Source organism: Nansenia antarctica (assembly GCF_963989245.1).
Source record: "Nansenia antarctica genome assembly, chromosome: 9".
Taxonomy (NCBI): domain Eukaryota; kingdom Metazoa; phylum Chordata; class Actinopteri; order Argentiniformes; family Microstomatidae; genus Nansenia; species Nansenia antarctica.
In genome coordinates this window covers 35,968,723-35,990,408 of record NC_137679.1, presented here as the reverse complement: position 1 = coordinate 35,990,408, position 21,686 = coordinate 35,968,723, and the positions used below count along the sequence as shown (strand labels likewise).

Genomic DNA, 21,686 nt, shown 5'->3' with positions numbered 1-21,686 from the left:
TTCATTCCATCCAAAGTTGTTAAAATATGAAACATCCAATTAAATGCATTCAGGTGTTTGAAATTGTACTGTGGATTTTATTGCAAGGATTTGAATAGCTGTAGAGAAACTACAATTCAGATGAGTTCAGTTCAGTGAAGTAGTACTTGCAGTGAGAGGAGATGACAGATTCTGATGGCACAAGTGACTCATTCAGTGTTCCCTATCAACTTCCAGACTAGCACAAATATACTGCATTTTAGGTCCAAACTGTATTCAAGGACAATGCTGAAACAATCCATTTTAACATCAACATTTGCAGTAAAACATTTGTTAAAAATAGTATTGGTAACTAAAATGACAGACTGTGTGTACATTACATTACGCCAAGTGGATCATCTATTGCATAAATGATGCAGAGGGGAAAAGGTCCAAATGCAGTATACAGGTACAATTTCTGTGAAATACTAGAGCCTTGAGTGATGCCACCACCTACAGGTTAGTTGCAGAACTGCAATCAGCTGTTGAAACATACCCCCCACTGCAATGAGCCATACATACCAAAGAAGTGTTTGTTTGCATTATATCTGAACAAAACAAAAATTTAAAAAACCAACCAAAAACTCAACTCCCTTTTAAAGTAGCCTTGCCACATATTAAAACAAAATGTCACTGTATGACTCATAAAAATTGTCTCTCAACTTTCTGTAGTAACTTGGTCACTCAACGATCACTGAAAGAAAAAGGCAATGAACAAACAGCAACATTACTGAATCTGACAAATCATACTTTCCCAATGCCCACTTATCCAAATACAGGACACAAGGATATGGGCTCTAATGTTATATAACATGTCATATTTATACTATATTCATATATAATTAATAAAAAAATAAATACATTAACAAATACATAAGATTTTTGTAATAGGTAAATTACCAAGAGAAAAGATTACCACCCACACCTTTGAATCTTTAACACAGTTCAAGTGTAGGATTTTACTAAAACCATGATCTCCTCTACTAATATCATCCTGTAGTTTGAAAACCTCCCGCTGCTGTAGGAAAGAGCTGTGTGAGTGATCTGTCTGCAGAGCTGTGTGAGTGATCCGTCCGCAGCTATTGATCTACAGGGCTGTTTGTGTGTGCGTCTTTTGACTAAGGCCAACTGCTTACACTGTCACACACTCAGAGAGGAACAAAGTACAAATAGATGCTGATGATTTATGTTGGCAATGGAACCCAAACCCGCACTTGGCTTTGCCAAATTGCTGGGAAAATGTGCACATCTATATGTCTTCAACCAGTATCTCCTGTAAAAAGTCATAAGAAACGATTCATTTCGTGATCATTTGTTTTTTTTTAAGGTTTTTGCATGGTTGTATTTTTTTGTACAAATCTTTGTATAGTCTGCTTTACACATAACAAAAAAATAACCACCCATGATCATGAACAATAGATTCTCATGCATAAGTTATGTCCCCACTCTTTTGGGTTACCTTCTTTAAAAATCTGTGTACATGTTTTTTTTTTCTTTCAATATAACATTTTGTACATTTTTGTAATTCGTGTCTTTTTTTCTTTTTCTTTTTTTTAATTTTCTTGCTGAAAATTGTCACCAGCAGTGTTCCAGCTATTGCTCCTCAAATCCAGTTTCCAGACACCTCCTTTCTTTCTGTTCCTCCAACGCACCAGGGGGCGCTATGGTGGGAGTCAGATGTGGTGGGTGCTGGTTGTGGAAACACCTCCATTTTGGGGCAACGTGTTTATTTTAAGGAAGCAACGGAGCACTTCCTTCATGATTTCGGTTCCGTGTCCAAGAACTAAGCCCCATATCCTATATTTTTGTTTTTTGTATTTCAGCTATAAAAAGATGCATGTCCCTCAAGAGAGAGAGAAGGAGCCATAATACTACTAACAACCTCCAGAGGTTGGGGTCTGGCAGCAGTTGAAGGACAGTCAGGCAGTCAGTCTGTTTGGGGCAGGCGAGGCCCTATCTGCAGAGGTCCTCGTGCCGAGCCTCACGCTGCTGAGGTTTCCTCTTCTTCCCGTTGCCCTGGTGATGTGGCTTGCTGCTTGGGTGGCTTTTGCTGCTGGACAAGGAGCTCTGCTGGCCGTGGGTATTTTTACTGGAGGAGCGGAAAGATCTGGCCTGATCGGAAAGACAAGACATACTTGGATTAGGTCATTACACAGCTCAGCACTACCTGCCTTTTTACATTTCAAACTGTATATGACAGAAAGTAATTTCAACGACTACAACTTCAAACAGATTCACAAATTGCGTCTCTGGTAACATCTTAGTTTCAGGAACTTGGGTTCAGCTTTTTCTAAGCATTCGTGGGTAACTGGTGATTGGTTCCGCTGAGCCCACCTTGCCACCCTTGTTGTTGCCAGTAGGAGTGCTGGTGGAGTGGCCCTGCGCTCTGTGATTGGACACGCCTCCTGAGGTGTCTCTGTGGGTACTGGATCCCCGCCCCGGCAGTTGCTTGACCGTCTTACAGGGGGTCCCTTCAGAATCCTGGGGAAAACCAAACCACAATGGCTGAGAAGTTCAGAGAAATTCACACATTCACATTTCACACGCTCGTGTAGTAGCGTTTCCGAGGACGAGTCAGTCCACTACCTGAGCTGTACAAAAGAATCGGTTTGTGTTTTTCTTCGTGCGCACGAGTACAAGCGAGGGAGGGCTGGTAGAAAACTCACAGCGTCGCTGGAACTGGAGACCGTGGAGGAAGAAGATGGCGAAGAAGAGGAAGAGGGAGAGCAGGGTGACGACAGCACAGGGGAGGAGCAGTTGGAGGAGGTCTTGCTGCGCGAGGCAGGCGGCTGCACCACCCCTTCCTCTGACAGGTTGTTGTTGCACTCATCCAGCTGCTGAGGCTCCACCAACAGGGTGACATCGTTTCCTACGGCAACAACAGGACACGGTGGTGAGAAAAACTGGGTGGGGAGAAAAGATCAACTCTTTAGATCTGAGGACGGTCACGCTTCAAAGACTACTCGAGACCAGCGGAGGACGGGCTCATTGTCATTGCTCATTCCATTCCATTCCATGCATGACAAATAACTTTTTGGACCTTTAATTAACCAGATAAAAATCAGTTGAGAACAAATTCTCATTTTCAATGATGATCTAGGCCAAGAGGCCCCAGCAAGAATAAAAAACAAACATATCAACAGAAATACTCAGGGTAAACATACAATACATGAGAACGGCAAAGGCAGTGATGAGAACGGCAAAGGCAACATCTACCTCCCCCAGCCTCCCCTAGAGACATACCATTGAGGGCGGGGTCATTCTGAGACTGGGGCCCCCACGTTGTGCTGATCCAGTCTCTGTATTCAGCCACTTCCTGGGTCACCCGGATGATACGGCCAAGTATACTGCGGACGAGGACGGGAGAGAAACGTCAACACACTGTTCCAACGACACACACGCCAGACAGGGACCATTCTGAGAACATTGTGAGTAGCAGGGATATTCTTTTTTTCTTCTTCTCTTTTTTTTTTTTTATATATGTTTTTAGGGCATTTCTGCTTTATTGGGATTAGAGACAGTAGAGACTGACGAGAAGGATGGGTGAGAGAGAGAGAGAGAGAGAGAGAGGAGGGATGACATGCAGGATATGTCGACAGCCAGAATCGAACCGGGGACCCTGCGATTACATGGCTGCTGCCGCCTTAGTGTGCTACGCCGCCAAGCGGGCCGTAGTAGCAGGGACGTTCTCGTCCACAGTGAGACCCAGGCTGCTCACCTCTCGGCCTCGTTGTTGGGGTAGTACTTGGCGATGGGTGACACGGCGTGGCCGAGCACCACATAGGCGTAGTCAAACGCCTGCTTCACCTGCATGGCACCGTACGAGCTGCGGCCGACATCGTTATCTATGGGACACAAGATGGCATGGCTTACCTTGCTGAGGAAACTCAACACTCATTCACACTTGATCCCTCTAGCTGCTGTTTGAGTCTAGCTGCATCATTCATGGCCTTCGAAATGGTGTGCTTGGTAGTTTTACTGGCAATATAATATTATATATACAAGCACCTTTCAAGCACCTTTCAAGACTCAATTCCCTCAAATTTAAGGACCCAACATAGCATAGTTTGAGACAGAACTAGTTGACAAGCTAAGTAAAAAAAAATAATAGATATATATATATTTTTTTTAAATTTATTTTAGAGAGAGAGAGGGGAATTCAAGCACTTTCAATGACCCATGTCTATTTTCTAAAACTTTTAAGACCTTGATTTCTTTTTCTCAAATTCACAAACTTTCAAGGTTTTCAAGGACCCGTGGGAACCCTGTATATAATCTGTGCCTGAACTTTGACCCCATGAACCCATGCTAGGTATTCCCACCTGGTTGCAGCGGGTCCTCGATGTAGAGCATGGACGGCCGGTAACCGTCCAACATGTTCTTCTGCACCTCGTCTTTGGCCACATAGCAGCCGCCATCTTTTATCCGGATGCCCGTCTTCAGGTAGTTGAATTGGCGTCCGTAGAGCTCGAAGAACTCGATGAGGAGGACGCCGATATTGGCGTTGGGGCTGATGGCATCCTCCCGGTAGTGGAGCTGCAGCACGGGGACAGAGGAGATGACATCAGTTTCATGGTTCCCCCTCCCGTTGCCTCAGGTCTGACGACCAAACCACCCTCAAGACCACCAGGACCCAGCTCCGGACCTGGGGTGATGGGGCCTTTTCAGCCGCAGCCCCGTCCCTCTGGAACGCCCTCCACAACCACATCAGACAGGACAACACCCTCCCAACATTTAAACAGGCCCTCAAAACCCACCTCTTCAAGCTTGCCTTCACCAGTTAACCCTCTCCCCCTCCCCTTCCCATGTGTCCCCAGCACTACTTTAACCTTTTTGTGTCTTTTTATTACTACTCGATCTTTTCAGTTTGTAAAGCATCTTTGAGTGTCTAGAAAAGCGCTATATAAGTCTAATGTATTATTATTATTATTATTATTATTATTATAGTTGAGCAGCTCTGTATCTAACTCGTCTTAGTTAACTAAATGTGACGGCAGCTGGTGAAACCTGGGAACAAGTCGGCAACCGATGAAATTGTTCAGACTTTTATTTTCCGAAAAGTGTCAAGAAATGTCAACGTTGTTGAAAATCAATGACACACTCGCCAGTCAAGCCAAAAATATTGCAATGCAATGGATTCGGTGAGTAATCCCCCACTGCTACCTAGTTAACTATAACACTACTTTACATTGTTAGCAGGCTCACAAAACAAGCTGTGTTAGTTGACTGGCGAGTGTGTCATTGATTTTCAACAACGTTGATATTTCGTTACATTTTTCTGAATGAAAAGTCGGAACGTTTGATCGGCTGCCGACTTGTTCCCGGTTTCACCAGCTGCTGTCACGGATGAGAAAGGGCCATAGAGATGCATGGCGTAGCCACCTGCTATCTTTCCTATTCATTGAATGTGTGACAGCATGAGGGGCGCCATTTAGACAATTAGGACGGGACTTCCTTTGAGTTGGGAAGGCATCCGCCAAGTGGATCAACACATGGGTCTTCTTCTTCAGTAAGTTTATCTATAGATTGTAAATGGCTTCTAGGTGTATGGCGCCCTCTACTGATGCCAGTAAATGACCGACCTGAGACACAGGAGCTGAGTTGATAGGACAGCAGGTGGCAGTGAATCAGTTACATGAGCTCACCTGGAGGAAGCTGACAGCCATGAGGAAGAGGCTGTAGGAACCGATCCCTCCAGTAAACACCTCGTTCAGATCCCTCTGCAGCAGGAACTGCTTTAGCACAAGCACCAGCTTTGGAAGCACCGGGTATTTCTGCAAGAGAGCCACAAATAGCGAGGGTTACAGCGCCCCCTAGAGGGGAAAGCTTCAAGAACGATGGACAATGGTAAAGATTGGAGGCTGAGGGTTTGATTGAGGATGGCATGGCAAATGAAGCAGTTGATGCGTTACCGCCTCCTCCATCACAGTCCTTAGAACCTGAGATTAGTATTACCTAATCTATGCTCGTCACAACTGCTTTCTTAGCTCTTTTACTAGCCTCTACTAACTAACTAACTGAATAACTAACTAACTAACATGGACCCTCAATAGGGGATGCCTACACTCACCTCTTTGAAATCTTTGATGAGACAGGCAGCTTTCACACCGTTCTTCACGTTGAAGCTGATGTCCACCTTCACCTCTGTGTAGGAGTCTGTCAGCTTGATGATGGGCACCTGGACACAATGACAGATAGGACAGTGACGATTACTATGGGCAAAGACAGACAGTCACCTACAACAAATGGACTGCACTTGGTGCCTTATTCCAAAGCGCTTTACAATGGCCTCTCATTCACCCATTCACACACCAATGGCAGGGTCATTGGGAGCAATTCGGGACTGCCTTGACAGGTGGCCAGCCGGGGATTGAACCGCAGAACCTGCGATCATTAGACGCCGGCTCACCCTCCTGAGCCACAATAGCTCTGCTGGGATTTCAACTCCCGGGTAACCCACTACACACACACACGCACGCACACGCACGCACGCGCGCGCGCACGCACGCACGCACGCACGCACGCACGCACGCACGCACGCACGCACGCACGCACACACACACACACACACACAGACACACACACAGACACACACACAGACACACACACACAGACACACACACAGACACAGACACAGACACAGACACAGACACAGACACAGACACACACAAACACTGACACACACACACACACACACACACACAAACACTGACACACACAAACAGCTCAGTACATACCGTGGCCTTGTCCAGCACTTTAACAGAGTTCTCGTCCGCCACATTTCTCTTCCGGAGTGCTTCTTCCAGAGTCCACAGGGGCAGGTTCTCCCAGTTCCCAAACACCACCAGGTCAATGTCACTAAGAAATGGGTCAGGGAGATCACAGACAAACACCACCAGGTCAATGTCACTAGGAGACAGGGCAGGGAGATCACAGACAAACACCTCCAGGTCAATGTCACTAGGAGACAGGGCAGGGAGATCACAGACAAACACCTCCAGGTCAATATCACTAGGAGACAGGGCAGGGAGATCAGCGCAACGTCACAACCGGAACAGACAGATTAACTCCTCTAATCCAGTGTCCCGACTCGAGTACAATGCTGGTGAACCTGTAATCCAGGTGACGCGTCGCTGCAGTTTGTGTGAGTGTGTGTGTGTGGTGTGTGTGACGTCAGTCTGGCTCATTCAGAAACAAGGTTAAAAAAGGCTCAGGATCAGCAGTGCTAAAATTACACACGTAATCCCCAAAACAAAGGCAAATCGTTGCACAACTGCTGGCTGCCCCATTCTCCCAATACTGAGACCTGGGTTTAGTTTATTTAAAGGCTGCTGGCTTATACTGTAAGTGCAATTGAGATAAGTGCTCGGTTATCTGGACCAAACAGCTTACCTTGTTGGCAGGTAGAGGCCAGTGCTGAAGCTCCCAAACACTTGAACCTGGAAAACACAAACACAACTAAGTCAAGCATTTCATTAATTGAGTGGCTTCAGTGGGGTAGAACTGGATGGGGGTAGAGTGGGGTGTAATGACCTAAACTTGAGTGGGGTAGAGTGCAATGTTTTGTAATCATTCTAAGAATGTGTTTAGCAGGTCTCCTGTTCCATGGCAGTTACAGCAACAAAGGAGCTCACACAAGCCCTCCTAATAATAATAATAATACTTAATAATAAAATGTTGAAGAATAATAGTTGGACTTGGTTAAGCAAGCCCACCTATAACAGACAAGTGTGGCTTCCTTAGATTTTCTCATGTCAGGTAAAAAGCTTAGTCAAAAGCGTATTCATGCAAATATAACATAAATATAACATCAATATTTACTTAATTCATGCTACATTAATTTAATTTCCCACAGTAAGCTGTTTCTAGATTAGAGTTTCGCTGTCATATAAACCTGTTTTTCAGGTCTCTGCATACATAGTCTTTATTAGTAGACAACCGTCCACTGTTCATACGCTTTGAGTCAAAATCGTTTTTTTATATAACTCACACGTCGGTTCGATATCCCACTTTATTAGTTTTGTTGGGCAATACGTGTCATGGCATTCAGACTAGGTCTGAGGGCTCCGAAATAGCCGTAAGCCTAAACCTGCCATTATTCCCTTAAACCTCCCGACTCCACATCGCCTCCAATCAGCTTAGCCCGAGCATGTGACTGGGATGTAAACACGAGGGGGCGACCAACTGAATGGTGAAGACCAAAAGAGGACACGCCCGACCTGCAAACCCATGTCAAATGTCTCCGAATCGGTTACAATTTGGTTAGATTACAACGTAATGCGTCCGCAGGTGGAGTGGATAGTTGTTTTTACCCCGGGGAGGGGTACACCACCACATACACGGGAACCGATGTGAGCTGTAACTCACCCCAGGACTAGGACATGGGTCACCCCAGGACATGGGTCACCCCAGGACTAGGACAAGGGTCACCCCAGGACTAGGGTCACCTCAGGACTAGGGTCACCCCAGGACTAGGACATGGGTCACCCCAGGACTAGGGTCACCCCAGGACTAGGACATGGGTGACCCCAGGACAAGGGTCACCCCAGGACTAGGACAAGGGTCACCACAGGACTAGGACAAGGGTCACCCCAGGACTAGGACAAGGGTCACCCCAGGACTAGGACATGGGTCACCCCAGGACTAGGACATGGGTCACCCCAGGACTAGGACAAGGGTCACCACAGGACTAGGACAAGGGTCACCCCAGGACTAGGACAAGGGTCACCCCAGGACTAGGACATGGGTCACCCCAGGACTAAGGTCACCCCAGGACTAGGACAAGGGTCACCCCAGGACTAGGACATGGGTCACCCCAGGACGAGGACATGGGTCACCCCAGGACTAGGACAGAGTGAATCTAGGAGAGAGAGGGCTAAACGCTACAGCACGGAGCACGGCCCCTTCTAGCCTAATTGAGCCAGACAAGCAGACGAGTGACTTAGACGTGTGGGAAGTTCACCTTGCTGTCCTAGACTGTCAGCTTACAGGCCTACTCCTGGGTAGACGAGAGGCCTGTGGAGAGGCTTGGCTGAGCGTCGTGCGTCTTGGGTGGATAACACACCATCAGCGACCTCCCTTGAAGCCTTGTGTGAACAAGCAGCAACAGCGGGGGGTACTTTGTTGAGCTCAGAGCAGATGCAAACACGCAAGCACACACACACACACACACATATCTATACACACACACACACACACACACACACACACAGCTCTCTATCAGCAGGGGCTCAAAGTCAGCGGGAACGAGGACACCTGGAGCACTTTTGATTACCGGATCCAGATATAACGCAGCCCAGCGGGGAGCGGGCGCTCTGCCTTCACAGCCTCTACCTCAGCAGCGTGTGTGTGTGCGTTGGTGGAACCGCTGCGGCTCTCGCGCTCGGGCTTCCATACTGGCAGCGTTTCTGCTGCAGCTCTAACTGCTACTGCCAGTCCTATCTTATGTACATTGTGTACACATTGTCCACCCTATCTTTTGTACATTGAGTTTTGCCTTTGCGGCACGTGGGAAAGAAAAATAGGTGAGAGTGCGGATCTCTAGATGGCGTGACCCGGCAGCCAGCGCGAGACACGCTTGAGACGCACATGGGCTGTATGGCTGCTCTAACCCGTTAACATGGGCATTATGGCTGCTCTAACCCGTTAACATGGGCTGTATGGCTGCTCTAACCCGTTAACATGGGCTGTATGGCTGCTCTAACCTGTTAAGATGGGCTGTATGGCCGCTCTAACCTGTTAACATGGGCTGTATGGCTGCTCTAACCTGTTAAGATGGGCTGTATGGCTGCTCTAACCTGTTAACCTGGGCTGTACGGCTGCTCTAACCTGTTAAGATGGGCTGTATGGTTGCTATAACCTGTTAGCATGGGCTGTATGGCTGCTCTAACCTGTTAAGATGGGCTGTATGGCTGCTCTAACCTGTTAACCTGGGCTGTATGGCTGCTCTAACCTGTTAAGATGGGCTGTATGGTTGCTATAACCTGTTAGCATGGGCTGTATGGCTGCTCTAACCTGTTAACATGGGCTGTATCGCTGCTCTAACCTGTTAACATGGGCGCCGAAATGAAAAGCACACGCGCTGCTGAGGTAGAGGTTGGCGGTGTGTTGGAGCTGTTAGGAGACACACAAACACTCCTCTCAGGTAACAAGGGAGCAGCCACAGAAACAAACATTTCCGTAGCTTGTTGCAGCAGTCATTCTGAGCTCGTTTGCAAAAAAGAGAAAAAGTGAGAATGTTCGAGCAGCTAGCATTGTTAGTGACGCTCAGGTCGAATCTATTTGTGGTCCTCTGTTGCTCAGTTGGTAGAGCATGGCACTAACAACCCTTAGATTGTGGGTTCGTTTCCTGCCGGGACCATATTGACAAATGTATGCACTCACTGCATTCTGTTGTCCTGTTGATATTGTTGTACACTTGTTGTTTGTTACTTGGCCTCTTATTTTCACTTGTTTGCCTATTTTAATCCTGCTATGACTTTTTCTGTTTTATTATGTTCTTGTATTTGTAAAGCACTTTGTGACCCTGGTCTGGGATAGGTGCTGTAGAAATACATTTTACTCACTTACTTACTTACTGCAATGTAAGTTGCTTTGGATAAAAGCGTAATCTAAATGCCATATATTATTATTATTATTATTATTATTATCTGCCCTGTCAATTGTGGTGGCTGGCCGGGCGTGAACCCTGGGTGTGGTTGTGAGGTTGTGAGGTTAACGTGGGGACGGCCCTGTTTACGAGGTTGTCAGGGTCGCTGGGGGTCAGTGAACTCTTACGTCAGCACTGGGCCAGAGGTCATGGATGACCCTCTTGATCCTGTCCACCACCTCCAACCTCATCCTCTCCTCCTCCGGCCGGGGAGACATGTACTCGTAGAAGTCATTGATCTCCTCGTGAAGCCTGCCGGACAGAGAGAGAGAAAACAGCACGGTCAGAATCCACGGAGCGGAGGAGAGGAAGAAGGGAGGGATAGAAAAGCAGAGAGAGATATCAACATGGTTAAAAAATACAGTTACGGACAGACAGGATTCCAAAAAGATACTTCATCACGGCAGTCACAAAGAAAATTAAAAACAGCTCAGTATGTTAAGAGCGAAGGACGGTTGATCGAACCATGAAACTTCGAGGCTAAAGTAACAGCTGCCAAGGACTTCCCCACAGCTTCCCCACCTGACGGCAAAGGTGTGAAAAGGGACTATACACACCTACCAACACGCTTGGCCTTTGTGAACACTTCAAGCATGTTGCCATTCCAAGTGTCAACATCAGGCAACTTGGCTTCTTTTACCTGAGGCTATGCTATGCTAAAGGTTAAACAAATCTCAAAGGAAACCATTCACTGGATTTGTGACATTTGTGTAACATTTTGGGTAATCATCCCCAACAAGAAGCTACATGTTCACACAGCCACAGCCTAATAGTTGACATATCGTTGCATTGATGGCAGGAACCTTTGGCAAGGTTGCAGGTGGCAGGTTCACTAATAGCCTAGCCTACAAACGCAAACAAAATACCAAAACTACACCTACAACTGTCATGTCTGCTGGATTTTAAAATCAAACCCGATGACAGACATCAAGCCGAGGTCTGTCTAGACTCCTGACTCAATATATAAGAATATAATTGGGTGCTGAATCAACTATAAATAATCGAAGAAGATAAAAAAATAAAATAAAATAAAAAACGAACAGGGTTATTTGTCTCCCTCCACTTTCCCCCTGGTAGTCGGGCCAACTTGGCTCTCTGCAGGGCGGCAGGGCCGGATGCATGCCAGGGTTTGGTTTGGAGAGAGGGAGCGACTGTGCCAACCCTCACTCCCTCTGGCACCACAGCCCTGAGACAGACATCGGGCCACACTCCTGCCACTGGGGCCATGTCTGCGCTGCCATTCATTCACCCTGCTGTCTGTCTAAAGGCTAAAGATTTACCTAGCGCACACGCGCACGCACACACACAGTAGCTTACAGGCCTTATCGGTCAGACTCGTACGGACAACATACCTTCCCCGTATCACCTGTCAAAGATTTACCTGTGACGCAGCACAAACTAAACAACACACACACACACACACACACACACACGTTGTGCTGCATGCCACCCAAAACAGCTCCGTGCAGAGAAGGCAGCTGCCAATGACCCACAACCTTCGACCCGACCAGCACGTGGCTTTGTTCCCACCTCCGTACTGACTCCTGCGTCACGCTCTGGCCTGGTGTGGCTATAGAAGGGAGAGGAATCCGCCAGCCAAAGGGCACCAGGGCATTGTGACTGCCAACTGGCCCCTGGTCCTAACATAGATTTATTGTTCTTGTGATGACTGACGTGTAGACGACCCACTTACTTTAGACAAATGTACTTGTTGTAAGTCGCTTTGGGTAAGTTCTTGTACTTGTTGTAAGTCGCTTTGGGTAAGTTCTTGTACTTGTTGTAAGTCGCTTTGCGTCTGCTAAAATGTCTAAAATGGAAATGGAAAGCAGACACCACGCGGTCACCCCGCCACACCGGCTCTGATACTCTGTCACCGAGACCTAAAGCAGGCAAGGGGCCACAAGGACAGTCAGTCATACATTTACGTTAAAATGCTTGGCATTTAGCAGACACCTTATTCCAAAGCGACTTAGAACAGATTCACCCGAGGACAAAACGGGAGAACTCTCTCTCATCTTCTAAAAGTAAAACCTTGACAGGCCAGAGGAGGGCCTCCTTCCTTGAGGAGGGAGGCGACATGCAGCTTGGGAGTAGTATCAGAGAGGACTTTGTTATGCAGCGCGCGTGCTGCTGTAATGCGAGTGAACATCTCGTTCCGGAGGGCCAGGAAGCAGCTGGGGTGGGTGGTTGTGGAGCGGGCCGGAGCGGGTCACTCCGCCCTGCCCCTTCTGGTTATGTCCACACACTCAGTCACAGCCACCCAGCGGGCCATGTAAACACAGCATCGCGGCCAATGACTCGCTCACGGCATCGCTTCCTTTGGCAGGAAACTTGTAAGAGAGGGAGAGGCGGCGGGCTAGCGAGACAGTGAAGCTCCAACTTCTGCCATTAAAAACAAAACCAAAGAAACAAAACCCCAAAAAACGGTTTGCCAAAGTGTACCCGCGAGGAAGTAGTCTTTTTGGTTGGCACTTTGAGAAGCACCGACTGACCCATGTGTTTCTGTTTTTTTTTACGTAACCGTCTCTGTCTCTTCCCTAAAGACGCTCCTCTCGCCGGTTACTGGGTCTCACCCTGTCCTCCTCGGGGCTCAGACAACCCTGCCGTCCACGCGCGAGGACACTGGACTATTACAGGACGGCGTTGTGACCCACTTAAGCGCCTATCATCAGCCTGCCAGCGGGAGAGAAACACCATCCATCCTCTCTAGACGACAGACCCGCTGGCCAGTTCAATGCCGTCGGTCCAGGGGTGGGAGTGATAGCGGGCTGCCGTCTCACAATGAAACACTGCAGTGCAGCTGCCCAGCCATGTGTCAAACAATGAGCTCTTTATATCCAGAAACAAGATGACAAGAACTACTTTGATGTTGAAAGGTAGGCCTCAACAGTAGGTTACAAAAAGGGGGGCGTGTGAGTGGTGTGAGAGGTGTATTTGGTGTAAATAAAGGTGTATTTTGAAGTTGGACAGGGCCTGAAAATCACACTCATGTAGTCAGAGCTGAGACAGCCAGAAGGCACATCTGTGTGTAGGGCTTCTCTCTCTCACACACACACAAACAAACACATAAGAATAAAGCCCCCCACACCCATGTTCTGCAGAGGCAACCTGACAGCATTCATCACGCCCAGTCGCTGCAACAAAGACTGCGACGTGAACACGCCCCGAGTCCACACAGCGAGGTCTGCAGAGGCCACACACCCAAGTCACTCCAGCGAGAGCTGCAACAATAGAGGACAGCGGAGGGGGGCCACGGAGAGAGACTGGGCCTGGCACTGGGCCAGAAGTCATAGCCACTCGCAGGCACATACCGTAATACACCGGCATGTCACACACTCAACACTAACGCCCCACACAAAGACGTGGTCCCTAAACCCTCAAAATTGGGAAAAGAGGGAAGAGGGAAGAACATTTCAAACGTGTCTGCCGGTTTCCAAGAGATACGGCGCGACTAGAAATGAAGTGCCCAATACGTTTGCATGTCTTTCTTTATTTTGATTATGCTTGCTCTAATTGTAAATGTAATGTGATTTATTTTCTTTTAACTAATGTATTTTAGGGTGCATATTAACAACTTGCCGTTGGACTACAACTGGAAATTAGCCAGGTAGGCTAAAACTGCTCCATTTACGGCACAGTTATTTAATGGGGACTGTCCACGAAACTATGAAGTAATAAACTAAACTAAAACAGTACAGTTTACTTTCAGGATCGGTCCTGGGGCTCTGTCAAAGCATCGGTGCACTTAAGTTTCATTTCACACATGTATGCACTTAAGTTTCATTTCACACAGCAAGGTCTGATTTCAGGATAGGTCCAGGGGCTCTGTCAAAGCATCGGTGCACTTAAGTTTCATTTCACACAGCACGGTCTGATGTGGGAGCATGAGTTTCGTTTCAGAGGAAAGGGAACAGCCGAGCCTCCTTGTCATCCAGGGAACAGCTTAGGGGGGCGGGGCCCAGTGGGGGAGCACGTGATTGAAATGCTGGGTTACACAGTACTGTCTGGATCACATTACAGATAGCCCCGGCCTCACAGCCGAGGAACACAGGGACCCTTGGAACTTCAGATCAGATAATCTACCTTCCGTTTTATCATATGGAAATTATGTAATTCCCTCCGAGCATGGCTTGGGAGAGAGCCGAGCCCTTGGCTCCACACAGAGGCCTCCTGTGCAACGCAAAGGAAGACAAACCCGTTTTCTGAGTCGTGGGATGGGCAACCTATTCTGCCAAAACAGAGATGACAGTCGTGATCAAGTGCCAGTGGGCTTTAAAGCAGGAGAGCGGGTGTGGTGCAGAAACGTCTCTGTGTGAAGGGGGGTGTGTGTGGGTGTGTGTGTGTGTGTGTGTGTGTCACAAGGGGCCATCTGCTAGGTTAACGAACAGGAGTTACTTTACTGTCGCAGTGTCTGCATGGTACTTATCGACTGATCAGTACAAAAAGGTGCGAGAGTAAAGTACATGTGGTTCAGTTTATTATTATTATTATTATTAATAATAATAATAAACAACTTTTATTTCTATAGCACTTTTCCTGCAAACGTTGCAGCTTAGAACAGGTGTGTGTTACCATTCCTCATTCCCATGCATTAGCCTACAATGAGCCCGTCCTCCTATTTCTACCTCCACCAGCCTCCCCTTCCGTTAGGGTTAGGGTTCAATTAAATCAGCATTAAAAGTTTGTCTTTATATGATGAGGAAGGTTTTTCTGATGGCTTTGCAGACAGGCCCCGGCCCCTGTCAGGAACATCCACCACTGAACAGGACCCAGCTATAAATATTGCAGAGAGTACAGGGACGGAAATAACACGACAGGGTACCATGCCCATGTTTCAGAGTGCCGCTGCCCAAAACAGAGGCTCTCTCTCAGCCAGACGTCATCCAGCAGGCATCCCCTTTCACGTGACCTGCACTTCAAACCCCTCACGTCACTCGCTGCTTATTAAGGTAGTCCCCGTGTTGGCAGCGCAGACGTGTCTAATCTACCAGGGAGGATATAGCAAGACTTCCAAGAGTGGTTTGTGACGTGTTCATTTTGGCAGGCTTTTGAGTCACTTTTAGTCCTTCAGTCCCCCATCCTTCTTAGTTCCAGTCCAGTTCCAGTTGACTGAAGACTGCAAACATCCCAGTGCAGTTTCAGTCCACAAAATCTCCAAAACATTTTTAGTCTAGCCCTCAAGTCATCGACGAACTTGACAAAAATGTTTTGGAGTTGTTGTTGTTTTTCAGACTAAAAAGCCTGCCAAAACACTGGCTGTTTGTGAGTGACAGAGCCCCGTGTAATGCATAGCAGCACACACTGAAAGAAAACAAGTCAACCACAAGCTAAGCATTGAGGTGTCTATGTCACAGAGATGGGCCAATTCATTAAAGTTTCATCCATGACCTTAAGGTGGCCGACGACTCCTCCACAGAGCCATGGTGGGAGGCTACCATGGAGGAGTACAAAGGTGTCTGGGTTTTAGAGAGCATGACCTCTGGGCCACGAGAAGCCCACACAGACCCAGGCCTGATGGGGTAGTGGCACGCCGAGCCTGGCCAGAACTATCTGGCACTGTCGGGGTAAATGCAGCCCGAAACCTTGTGTTTAGGACTGCAATAAAAAGCTCCCAGCACATTCCACTGGCTGGAAAACATCTACGTTTAAGAGTCCAGCCGTAAACACGAGACTACCGTACATCGTCCTCCGCGAGCAGCTTCTCTTCCAGCGGCAAAAGCAGAGAGAGAGAGAGAGAGATCTAAGAAAGCTGGGGTTCAAAAGAGGAATCTAACAATCAATGAACATCATCTATTTTCTTTTTTACGATGAATATCTTGGGGGCACAGTTAACAGATTGTTAGACAGTCAGTCCTAGACATCCGAAAACACAGAGTAGACAAATCGCTTTTTCACACAATCACTTCTTTTTCAGCTGCATGAACCCGCCTATGAATCTTGTTATGGCTCTCCACCCACGGTTTGAGACAGTTATTAGAGGCATGCAACAAGCCTGAACCTTGTTAGAATTGTCTTCCTCTGCACGGAAGGCGTCTCCTCAAGAAGAATTTGCCATAAATGAATAATCAAAAGAGATGAACAAGTTACATAGACATGTTTTAATGTCTATAAGGCGTCTATAATGTAATGTAATTATGTCTAACATTATTATTTTTTTTTTTGGGGCGTATTAATGTCTTTGGCATTTAGGCGTCTGCTAAATACCAAACGTGTAAAGGTCAATGTTACATAGACAGGCAAAAGGTTAAGCCATACCCTCATGACTTTCACAAACCTGTTCATGATCAATTATATGATAGAAGTGAGTAACCACCAAAAACACTAGACTTCTGTGATGACAACTCACTGACAGGCATGTATAACATTCAGCCTACAAAATAAACACATTTGACTGGACCTCTGTATGGGAGACTTTTAAGGAAATCCGCAATTCCCAGCTTTTTATCTACTCGAGAGGTAGACGTCAGCCCTGGCAATCTCTACACAATCTCTGAGGTGGTGGGTGAAGTTCAGAGAACTTGTCCTGGTGATACTGAAGTGCAAAGTAACAACAAGCCAACAACAACGATCACGTTTTTGCTGTTAGGACTGCATTAACACTCGAAGGATTTCCATTGGACAAGGGAAGAAAAAGAAAAAAAATAGATAGATAAATAGATAGATACTTTATTGATCCCTGAGGGGAAATTATGGACTAGCCTAATTAATAATAAGGAGAACTCAATCCTCCAAGCACATGGGAGGGCCGACTTACTGAGGGTTCCCCACACGTGTTAATCGGGGAGGGGGGGCTATTTCACCCACGGTCCAAAGGCCCAGCATGCAAAGCTCTACACGGGTCTACACCAGTTGGCTGTGAGCCAGGAGGGGGGTGGTGGAGAGAGAGAGAGAGAGCGAGAGACATACAGACAAAAGACAGAGACAGAGAGAGAGAGAGACTGATATCTCTCAGAGCCAGTAGAGACTCGGCCACGGATTTAATGAGTGGTGCTCGATCACCGGGGTGATATCTGAAGCTGAAGCTCTGGGGGGAGTCATAAATCCCCGTCATCCCCAGTCATATAACCATGACCCAGCACTGATCATAAGTGAACGATTAGCAGCTCATTTTGGATGACCCTGTGAGGTTCATGTCCAATAGCACTGATCTGGCAATGTGGCCTCCGGACCTCCGGGGATAAAGACAGGTCTCTCTCCACAGAGCGACTAGCGGAGTTTGTATGTGACAGGACTGTGCAATACAAAAGAGGTGCTCTGCTCCACATCAAGGAAAGCCCTAGACTTTCACAACAGCTTTTGTGAGTAGAACTAGGGGTGGCGGAACTCCCTTGCTCCTCTGGAGCTGATTGGATGGAGGCTCTGTGACATCGTAGTCAAAGAGCTCTGGTTTCTCCTCTGAAGGGGCTGGGTTTGTTTTGGGAGAGGGAGGCTGGGACATGCTCAGCGTGTGCTGCATGTAAACACAGCTCCCCTTCGCTCCGACAGGAAGGCGGGCCGCTGGCTGGACCTTCTGGGCTTAACCATCCAGTCCAAAAAGCCTGCATGCACACACACACACACACCAGCCCCCGCATCTCCACCCCCACAACCAAGAACTCGCCCAAAGAAAAATCGCCTGCTCTCTCACACCCTCTCTCTTTCTCGCCATCACATTTCCCATGGTGACATGGTGACCGTGCTAATGTCAAATCAAACCGTGACTAATGTGAGATTGAATAGACAACTCCCTAGGTATCGCAAGCGATGGAAAATGCATTTGGTTTGATCACTTGCGAGTGAGTGTGTTGTGCTGCCCAGAGAGGGACGTGGGGAAAAGTGAATTTCCACAACCTGAAATGTAAAGATGAAAAGCACTTTAAATTGACAGATGGATACTTTCATCTACAAATAATACGCTAAGCTCTAGGGGAGTGCAGTGAATCTCCCCTCCCGCAATTATGGACGGATTTACTTCATTTTTGGGCTCAAAAGAACCAGGTTTGGAACTGTGCTGTTGTGACGTCATCAAAACATACATCAAGAGGATTATGGCACAGTAGAATTACTTTTCAGAAAATCGAAAGCAGACATGTCATTTCGGGAGGCATACTAGTGTGGCAGGAGTTGGAATAGCATGTTTATAAAGCGCTTTAGATATCTTTTTTAGAACGGCCCCATGGAAATGCTGACAACAACAACAACATATGACTAACAAGTATTTCAATAAAGTAACTACATTTCCCAAAGCAGTCTTTCTGAATTGACCACAGCCACAGTCTTTTTAAGTTGAATTTTGGCTGCACTATCCTTAAGCACCAAGGTGCCACTAGTAGTCTTAAATCTTAAAATGCTTGTGATGCAGCTTTGCCAACTAACATTGTGAATAGAAAGAGTATGAGAGAGCCTAGTTGTGACTGTGATCCTGGGCTGTTCAGTAAAGGTTAAGGTATCAGCGTAATCACTAAGGAATGTCCTTATGCAAACAGTGTGCTTCAATATTACTATAAATGAGGATCAGCCTACAACTTGGCTCTGGGCTCTGTGTGCTGCTAGTCTACGCATGTCAGAGTCAGTGAAGAGGAAGAAGAAGAAGAAAAAACACTACACTTTTTAAAAAAAGCCTTTTAAACTAACAAAACCCCACCCCCGTGTCATGACTTGCCTCTAGTTCAACTGGTAAGGGTTGATTTCCAAAAGATTTCAATCAGATCTTCATCAATATTTCAGCCTATAGCTGGTCTTTTAAGACTAATCTAGGCTGGAACATTGGAAAGGTAATCATAGGGTGGAGTCTGTCTAAATGCATTGATAAGACCAGTTCATATTGGTTATAAAAGGTACTCAATCCCGCCTTCACGTTTCTCTGAAATGAAATAAACTTCTCTTTAGAAGTGCTAAAGATGGAGGCCTGGCCCCATGACACACACAGGGCCTAAGTACATCCTCTGCTAATAGTATATGACACAGGGGGGGGGGGGAAGCAATATCATTATAGTATATCAGGGAAACATGTCAAGGAAAACGACCATGTGCATGACACTTTGACCCATGATTCCTATGCGCTTAGCCAGCAAGTTAGTGGATATTCTTGTGTAGAAAATCGTATCCAGTTTAACGCTGAACTCATCAGAGGGATCTGGGAGGGGAGCGCATGCCGAAGTCGGCAGCCACGCGGTGTATGAAGGTCAAAAAGTACCCCAAATGAGCCTGGTTCACGGTTAACAGTTGACTGTGGCATTGGACACGAGTTCGGACACACACACGGCACATTGTGAGAGTCACGATGACTCTCTGTGACGGTGAAACAGCGAGCTGAACATGGGATGATATCACGATGCCTTACGGTAATCTCTGGGTCAGATCCACCCGCTAAAAGCGAGCTGACAGCTAAAACTGACTCTAGGACAGTGATCTGTTGGTGGTGCAGGGCCTTATTAGTAATAGTATTACAGTTACAGTATCGTGCCTTTTTGGGGGGGAGTGTGACTCGTCATATTTGAATTCCTTACCCTACGATTCCTTCCGAGTAGTTCCTGACTTTCCACGGCGTCCCCGTGAACTCGGCGCAGCCCCCCGTCTCCACATCCACCTCCCCGCCGGGGGTCCCACTGTGCTGCAAGAGGAGGCTACTGTTGAACCCGAACGTGCTGGCCTTGTTGTCCCGTTTCCTTTTGGAAATGTTAGATGTCCCCGATGTCCCCCTCCAGACCCCCCCGGTGCCCCCCACTTGCCCCCCTCCTCCACCACCACCGCCCCTCCCCGGTGGTGATCGGTGGTTGTTGTGGTTGTTGTTGCTTTCCAACGCTATAAAGTCTCGTTGTTCCACTATTTCACTGTCTATTCTCATTGAATTAGACATCCCGATCCCCCGCTGGTGGCTGGTTGCGCGATCGCTGATGCCCGAGTGGTTGACAGCTCCGTGTCGGCTGGAGATCACGTTGTTCCCCGGCGATGCCCCGTTGATGATGTTCAATTTGGGAGTGAGGCTCGATGTGATGTGCCGGTTGTTGTTGAAGTACAGGTTCCCTAGTCCTTGGGTCGTCTCCCAAATCTGCATCCACTGGCTGTTCGCGGGTCCACGCTGTTCTGGCTGAAACCAAGCGATTCTTGGATCCATCAAAAAAAATCCAACGCGGCCAGGCACACTGGCTGCCCCCCCCCCTGAGCAAGGCTCAGTTCGTGTGACTGTGAAGCTAGCCAGGTAGCTAGCTTAGCTAAGCTAACCTCACTCGAAACGCTTCTAAGCTTGGCAGCGGGACTCGATAGCCACCGGGTTACTTCAGCGTCCTATAAAAAAAATACCTTAATCTTACGATGATCGATCTCCATGAATTCAAAAGGAACCCATCGGCTGACGATGGTGAGACAAGACTTGAAGGCGATGAGATGTGTATGTTCGAGGAAAAGCTGTTGGCAAAGTTCGGATTCAAAGAATGAAGGAAACGTGCGGCGGCCGTTGACTAGCGAAGCGATTCTGACCCCTTCCTTTCCTCCTGATCGTGGGTCCCTCCAATGGCGGACCACACGGTGCCAGTGCGCATGCTCGGACCGCACGGTGCCTGTGCGCATGCTCGGACCGCACGGTGTCTGTGCGCATGCGCGGACCACAAGGGACCAGAGCGCAGACTCGCAGAGTGGATTTGGGATTTGAAAAGGGGCGGAGCAAGTGTAGCTCGTTGTTACGCAAGAGCACATCGTGTTTCTTGTTACGTAACAATGGTCGATTGATGAATTATTTTCAAATAATAATAACAATAGTAACAGCGGCGTAAATACCATAGATGCAGGTAACACAGCTAAGCTGCCCAGAATCATGTAGGGCCCACAGCCATCGAACTATCGTATCATATTCATGATAAGATCTCAAGCATTGAGTTTACAGTATAAACCGATACTAATATATACTAATACCCACTGGTGGACTCAGGGGGGGGGGCGCCCCTCCTGGTGCCCCCACGGTTGAAAAACGTCTGTCTTAAGTGCCCTTTTGAGTGCCAAAAATGCCCTTTAGAGTGGCAAAAATGCCCGTTTGAGTGCCAAA

The 21,686-nt window shown here is 47.5% G+C and overlaps 1 protein-coding gene across 2 annotated transcripts; it reads right to left on the bottom strand.

Moving 5' to 3' along the window:
* Positions 1–101: 101 nt before the first annotated feature.
* On the bottom strand, positions 102–20,799 carry tent4b (terminal nucleotidyltransferase 4B). Of its 2 annotated transcripts, none has more exons than XM_080539014.1 (12): positions 20,155–20,799; positions 10,795–10,918; positions 7,411–7,457; positions 6,756–6,876; positions 6,089–6,196; positions 5,664–5,792; positions 4,341–4,554; positions 3,737–3,863; positions 3,262–3,365; positions 2,685–2,887; positions 2,353–2,499; positions 102–2,130 (listed from the first exon to the last, which is right to left on the bottom strand). In XM_080539014.1, exons 1-12 carry the CDS (start codon positions 20,760–20,762, stop codon positions 1,972–1,974), a joined length of 2,091 nt encoding a protein of 696 aa, XP_080395140.1. In that variant the 5' UTR covers positions 20,763–20,799; the 3' UTR covers positions 102–1,971. The 2 variants fall into 2 exon arrangements, with proteins under 2 accessions (XP_080395140.1, XP_080395141.1); XM_080539015.1 differs by having other exon boundaries at positions 1,979–2,125.
* Between the last annotated feature and the right edge of the window lie 887 nt (positions 20,800–21,686).

Coding starts and splice junctions, on each gene's coding strand:
- tent4b (XM_080539014.1), bottom strand. CDS start 20,762: ATGGATCCAAGAATCGCTTGGTTTCAGCCAGAACAGCGTGGACCCGCG. Junction 10,919..20,154: donor TACTCGGAAGGAATCGTAGG/GTAAGGAATTCA, acceptor TCTGTCCGGCAG/GCTTCACGAGGAGATCAATG. Junction 4,555..5,663: donor TGGCTGTCAGCTTCCTCCAG/GTGAGCTCATGT, acceptor CCCGTGCTGCAG/CTCCACTACCGGGAGGATGC.